General features: G+C 33.7%; 1 protein-coding gene across 1 annotated transcript; it reads right to left on the bottom strand.

The window, feature by feature from the left end:
• Nucleotides 1-4,869: 4,869 nt before the first annotated feature.
• On the bottom strand, nucleotides 4,870-5,681 carry LOC145074722 (2Fe-2S ferredoxin-like superfamily protein). Its single transcript, XM_079021057.1, has one exon. The coding sequence runs from the start codon at nucleotides 5,544-5,546 to the stop codon at nucleotides 5,070-5,072; it is 477 nt and encodes a 158-aa protein (XP_078877183.1). The 5' UTR covers nucleotides 5,547-5,681; the 3' UTR covers nucleotides 4,870-5,069.
• Between the last annotated feature and the right edge of the window lie 1,716 nt (nucleotides 5,682-7,397).

Below are 7,397 nucleotides of genomic sequence, written 5' to 3'. Positions count from 1 at the left end.
TTTATTTTATTCTATTCATAACTTATTACAATTGGAGCTAATAATTTATTTGTTTTTTTTAACTTTTTTTATATTACTCAATATATATATTAATAGTCAATGTATATATTTAACCCCTCATCTTCTAATCATATTTCATTTTACCTTTAATTATATTTTAATTTTAAATATTTTTAACTTATTTACTAGTTAATTATTTTTATCAAATATTTAATGATATTTTATTTTTGAAATATAAATTTATAACAAGTGTATAATATTTTCAATCTCTTTTTATAATTATGACATATTAATTTTTTTTTTTCGTATTCTATGTTTATAAAATGAAGACCCGGTATATACTTTTATTTCTATTTTCGTTTGTGGCATTCAACGTCTATAAAATATGATGTACGTTTAAAAAATGACTAATTAAATAGTAGAGAATTTATAGAACATTTTAAATAGATAATGATAGATTAGGTGCTATTTAATTATAGGTTAAAATTAATGAAATGATAAGGTGACAATAATTTTATATAATAATATAGGTTAACTATTGGAGACGTTTTTACTCCTCATGTGTACAATTCTAATCAAATTTTTATTCAAATTCTATAATATGATCCAAAAATATTTTGCCATTTTTTCTATTTAATCATTTCTACATATTCCATTGTATTGCGTGGAGATGCAACCGCTAGATTTAATCATATGAAAACATTAGAGATCAAAACATATAATGCATTCACATTGTTTAAAATAATACTTAAGTGTACATTCGAAAACTAATTAGTTCCATTTTCAAATAACAAATCAAAAACAAACAATCTATACTTAAAAGTAAAATGTTACGGGTTAAACACATTTTAAAATTTTGAAATAAAAGATTATAAATGAAAAAAAAAATCCAACAACCAGACTGTTTTGATTAATGAGGGTAAGCTTTATAAGAACCAACTTTGTTGTCTTATCTCTTATGTAAAATCTCGGCCCCAAGCCACAAACCACAAACCACGTCGACCTCTGGGCAAACCTTTCCCAAAAGTTGAAGCATATATGAATAAAATTTAGGGAAAATGACTCTTAAGGGTAACTAAATGTTACGTTTGTTCGCATTTGGTCCCTTTTTTTTTACTCAATATATCATGAAACATGTTGTTTGTGTTCACCATTACCCTTTTGACCGGCTTTTGACATGTTATCACATGTGATAGCTGGTCAAAGGGTTATGATAAACACAAACAACAAGTTCGATGGTATATTGAGTATAAAAAAAATGAAATGAACCAAATGAGGACAAACTTAACAATTGGTTACCCTCCTGAGTCATTTTCCCTCTACTCATTTACAGAAAATATCACGTCATCTCTTGCTCATATTAAGGACTTTATGAGATTCAATCTTGCTTCTCTTCAAAACATAACCCACGAAATAACATTATTCGTGCATGTACAACTTTGTAATGCAATTGAATTTTATTAGGGGAATCTTGACTAAGTAGGTGCATTTCATGACTACTTATAAATTTCCAATCAAATGATTTATTGTATCATGGATTCTGGACAAGTCTACAAACGAGTGGAATCACAAGTGCTATGATTTTTTAGTTTACTTTGCTTTAAGATCGAATTCATGGGATAAGATACAACATCAATATGTACAGGATCATACAGCTTTTGCAAACACATCGCCATACTATACCTTAAGGAGTTAAGGTAAACGTTTATACTGATAAATATATCTCTCATATACAATCATATCCTTTTGCAGAGAGGTGGTGACAACTAACCACAATAAGCATAGCATAAACCATGCTTTAACGAAGCTACCCCTCCGAAATGTTCTTCATGTACATTATGGCCAAAGAAAGTTGCAGTCTTTGATACTTTCGCAACTTTAATTTCATTTAACTTTATGGGGAAAATGACTTTGAGGGGTAACTAACTGGTACATTTGTTCTCATTTGGTCCCTTTCCTTTTTTTGTACTCAATATATCATGGAACTTGTTGTTTATGTTCACTATAAGCCTTTGACCGGCTATCACAGGAGATAGCTGGTCAAAAACCGGTCAAAAGGATTATGGTGAACACAAACAACAAGTTCGATGTTATATTGAGTACAAAAAAAAAAGGAAAGAGACCAAATGAAAACAAAAGCAACAGTTGGTTACCCTCCAAAGTCATTTTCCTTAAAATTTAAAGCAACTCTTTTGAAGTGTTTTATCCCTAACTCTTTCACCACTTAGGTTGTGTTTGACACGCCACAGCTACCTGATAAGCTAGCTTATTTTTCGAGCTTTTTTATGTTGTCGTGTTTGGTAAGACTGTGTTTGACGCGCTTTTTTATGTTGCCGTGTTTGGTAAGCCAAAAAGTAGCTTATAAGCTAACTTTTTGAAAAGCTACTTAGACTAGCTTTTTAGGAGTTTTTTTTTTTTTTTTTTAATTTTCCAAATACACCCCTTAATTAATTATAGAAACACATACTCTTACATGTCCTTTTATGTAATTTTATATATTTCAGCTAGCTTTACCAAGTGTTATTTTTTATCAACTAGTTTTTCAGCTATCAGCTAGCTTTTCAGCTAGTACGCCAAACATAGTCTAAGCCAAAAAGTAGCTTATAAGCTACTCTTTTGAAAAACTACTTAGACTAACTTTTTAAGAGTTTTTTTAAAATTTGCCAAATAAATCCTTTAATTAATTATAGAAACACATACTCTTACATGTTCTTTTATGTAATTGTATATATTTCAGCTAGTTTTACCAAACATTATTTTTTATCAGCTAGCTTTTTAGCTATCAGCTAGCTTTTTATTTAACAGCTAATTTTTTAACTATCAGCTAGTAAGCCAAACATAATCGTAGCCATCCAATTATATAGTTAGCCAAGTTTGAAGCTAATGACAAATTAATTTCAACCAACAGGACTTGCACTATGCTATGTCATGCGTAGAAATATTTTCATTAGTCAAATAGGCCGAAGGTTCAAATCAATAGAATTTGAGAGAAATATTTTCATTAGTCGATAGGCTGAAGGTTCAAATCAATAGAATTTGAGAGGTGCAAGTTAGTCGGTCTACAAAAACAAATTTCAACCACTTAAACTTTCTACATATATTTATGAATCGAATTTTATGGTATATATAAAATTATAAATACGATTTGGTTAAATCAAAAACCAAACTATAAACTCTAATACCGACAAGCCGAGTTGTTGGGTGCCTAACTGGGCAACTTCGATTTGACTATGTTATTCAAAACCACATTTCAACTGCTTAAGTGGACTCAAAGGACCTTGAGTTTTGGTGTTGTTTTGAAGTAAATAAGGCACGTTTTACTTTTAGTTTCAAACAAGTGGCAAATATATTAGAATTACAACGTTTTCATTTGTAATAAAACTATAAACAGAAACCGCAAGGAGTATTCAAATTTCTAAGGCTTCCTCAAAGTGCATAAGAGGAAGAACATGGAAGACAAAAAATAAAACCACATTCATGAATTTATAGAACCCATCACTTGTTTTTCATCAAATATATAAAGGTTAACTACAAAAAAGTTCAAAGAACACTTTCACTATTTTACACATTCATACAACATAGTTTTTAAGCATTTACGACGCGTTTATCATTTTTACCACTTCTCGTAAAATTTAACTAATGTAGCAAACTTGCTATGTTTTGTAAAAAAATACAATTTAGATAAATTCTACATAAAATAAAATAGTAAAACAATGAAAACATGTTACATTTTCTCGACATATTTAACATATTCAAAAGGAAAAAAATTGCAAATAAAACAAATTCTTAATGTATAGACAAAAACCCACCAATCCAAATATCTCATACCCTAAATCCTAAATCATAACAGCAGTTTGGTGTCATAAAATTTAACATATATACACCGAGTATAAGTTCAATTGGCTGTCATTATAATATTTCACAAAGCTTTTTCATGGTGGAAAATCAACTGAAGAAGCCAAATGAAGGACTTGTATAAAACCTATTGAGCATGTGTTTGGATGTGCATTTTAAATAAAGATTTAATCAGTTTTTGAATGTTTGAGTAAAAGTGTTTTCTGATTACTTAAGGTCAAAATAATCAGATTTGGAAAAGCAGGCACAAGTTTTGAAAAATTGGTTATCGAAATAAATGTAAAATTACTCTCTATCCCTACCTTTAAAGTTTAATCAACTCATTATTTAACTATTTGGATGGAATTCGTTAAGTCACAGTAATCATTTTCAAAATACACATCCAAACACCAGGTGAAGCCACAAAACCATGAGAAGTTTGAATCCCAAAGAGTCATCATATGAGTGGTGAAGCCACATAAAGTCAAAGTGAAAGCCCACCTTAAAACTATGAGATGAAAAAACTAGATGATATCATGTTAAATCAATGGATTCAAAGTACACACTGCTTAATTTTATTAATTGACCTATCCCACAAAGAGAAAGCAAGTCATTCCAATCCATGGTAACAAATCTTTCCTGCCTATAAGCTGTGGGTTTTGCAGTTCAGAAGAAGGTGCTTTAAGGAATCATGAAGAATCTTAGGTGTAGCCAAACAACTCACATGTAGATTCAAGAGCCACATGATGATGAAGAATTTAAACATGTAGAGGATACAACAATCTTTATCACAAAAAAAACGTTTTCTGGTGGTGGTTTTCAGCTCCATCTAATTCCCAATGTATAAAAATAAAGAAGCAAAAGCATGCTAGCATAACAAAACTAAGGCAGTAGAATCTTCAAGAAGGACCAGAATCTAAATTCAAGTTAAAATCAAGGAAAATGGATATCATTCAAGTAGCGACATTCAGCATGATATAGACAAACACATTTAGGTAACCAAATAAGCAAGGATCACTTATCAATCGACTAGCATATGAGAATTGTTGTGTCTGAGATAAAATCAAATTATTCAAAAAGATTCAAACAAAAGTAACAAGAGTTAATTCGACGAACTCACAATTACATGAAAAGACATAAAATAGTTGTAATAGTAACAAATCCAGGAAAGGTATGCGAATATTGTTACTGACCGAAATTATTCAATTTCCAAGAGCACAAACGCCTAATTGAACTTATGGAGTGTCCCAAGGCTTAGGCTCAGGCACAGCAACAACCATCCCTTGCATCTCCTGCGTGAGTACAACCTGGCACCCCAACCTCGAATGTTTATTCAGAATCCTATGCCTTGCATTCCTCTTCAACACATACTGTTCATCATACGATGCCGGCGGGAGCTTCTCGAGCCACTCTTCAGCGATGTTGACTTCGCACTCGGCGGAACAGGCATCGATGTCTTCGAGACGATGAGAGGCCGGATCAATGAGGTTATTGTTGGTTAACGCTTTGAGCAGCGTTTGACCGGAGAGGCCGACGATCTCGCGCTTTTGGCCGTCGAAATCGTACGCTGTGAGCTTGACGATTCGATCTGAAACTTTGGCCGATGAAGATGTTGTTGCAGATGAACGCGAGATGATGGCGCGTGAATAAAGAGAAAGGTTAGGGTTTCGGGAGATTTGAGAAGAGAGTCTCTGCAAACCGGCGATCGCCATTGTTGTTTACGGAGGAAGGGGGATTGAAAGGGGGGCGATTTGGTGATTTGGGATTTGATGGTATCTCGTATCCCTATTATGCAAGTGTTAATGTCTACGTATAGTGACTTATACCATAACGCATAAAGAGTTGTACATTAGTCTGGAAGCACAAAATAGCTAAGGTCATCCTTGATGGTCAGCTTGTTTAGACAAATAAATTTTTGAGAAAAAGATGGTTCGACGCAATTCACAAATAGGGACTTTAGTGTATAAGTGGAATGTAAAATCTCGGCTTCTCAGGTATTTTCAAATCCTTCTTTTGGTATTTAAATATGTCATTTTTTATCCTTGGAATTGGTTGGATTTAGTCCTAAGAAGCCCTAATGGCAAATTGGTAATTTCTTGGGAGCTTGAGTTGTACGCTGGGCGTACATGTGGGTACGCTAAACGTACTAGGGCGGACCCTAGTACGCTGGGTGTATGTGTGTCCAAGTGAAAACCCTAAATTTTAGGGTTTATGGAGTATTTAAGCATCTTTATGGACTCTTTACCTCCATGCTTTCAGCCTCCAAGTTCTGGAATCGTTTTTGGCAAACCCTATCTTCTATAGTATGTGTGTGTGTGAGCTAAAAGTGTGTTTCTTGTATGGTTGAAGAAGAAGAAGATGCATCAAGGAGTCAAGGAAGGAAAGCAAACTTGTAGATATTGGATTATCATCTTCTTGGGCAGTACCAGAGCTTGAAGTTTTGATTTTTTTTTTGGGAGGGGGGGGGGGAATAGAATATGTAAAAAATTGAAAAACAGGGGGGACAAAGTCAAATTTTATAGCTTTAGGCATAATATGTAACTTTTTTAATAGTTATGGACTAATTAAAGCCTATTTCAAATTTTGGATCTAGCTCAAAAATAATTACAGCGCTGGGAGAAGAACTACAGATGTGTACGAGCGTAGGTAGGCCAGTCAATAGACTCCCTTTCTCTCAGCAGAAGCACTGGACAACTTATCCTGCAAAGTTATTTCCGAAAGCTCCCACTATGACTAAAAAGCTCCCAATAGGTCACCCGCTTATATTATAATAAAGTAAGTAGGAAGGAGCGAAAGCTACTTGACCAGACGGGAGTCACTTGTATATAGACAACAATAGCGCCCAAGATTTCCTCTTCGCGTAGTTCATTGAAGTAAAAGGGAATTTATGGACAAATGTAGTTGTTCGGGAGTCAATAGACTGTTCGAAAGTAACTGATCCCAATGGTTGCCATCAGATTCGGGTGATTGAAGATCCCTTGCAGTCAAAACTCTCCTCTAATAGCAGAAAGCTTCCATGCCCTATTCTCTATTTTGGAAAAGGACCTCTTATGGCAGTTGATAGTGGAAACTTTCCAGTCTCTGAGTTTCTACTACTAAGTAGCACTTATGCTATTCAATCATAGAATTGATTCCAGAAAAAGTCCTATCTTATTACTAAAGCGCTATCTATAGGCATTCTTTCTCGTTAGCGCTTTAGTTTGATTGCAGCATCGTTAGAAAAAAGAGCTTGGTCGGCCATGTTCCATACGTACCCTATCGTTATTCCCATGATTCCCCGTTGCACCTATTCTCTACAACCGTCTCTTTTGAGTCAGGTTCTTAAGATATGACAAGAACTCGACTTTTCTGAATATCTCTTTTTCCGCCTAGGTTGTAGTTCGAGATCGAAATAGGACATGAGAGAGACTAGACTTCTAGTAACAATAGGTGTGCCTTCAGTTGAGGAGAGCTGTTCACAAGTAGTGGTTATGAGCTCTTTCTTATTGGCCCTATATAAGCTCCGTTAATGATGGTAATGAAGTATCAGATTCAAGGTACACTCCTTGAACACCTTCTTTGCA

Source organism: Lactuca serriola, chromosome 9 (genome assembly GCF_051521515.1).
Source record: "Lactuca serriola cultivar US96UC23 chromosome 9, Lser_US96UC23_V15, whole genome shotgun sequence".
NCBI classification, from domain to species: domain Eukaryota; kingdom Viridiplantae; phylum Streptophyta; class Magnoliopsida; order Asterales; family Asteraceae; genus Lactuca; species Lactuca serriola.
This window is presented reverse-complemented; position numbering and strand designations above follow the sequence as displayed.

What these genes read in the sequence shown, in the direction of transcription:
- LOC145074722 (XM_079021057.1), bottom strand. Translation starts at nt 5,546, where the DNA reads ATGGCGATCGCCGGTTTGCAGAGACTCTCTTCTCAAATCTCCCGAAAC.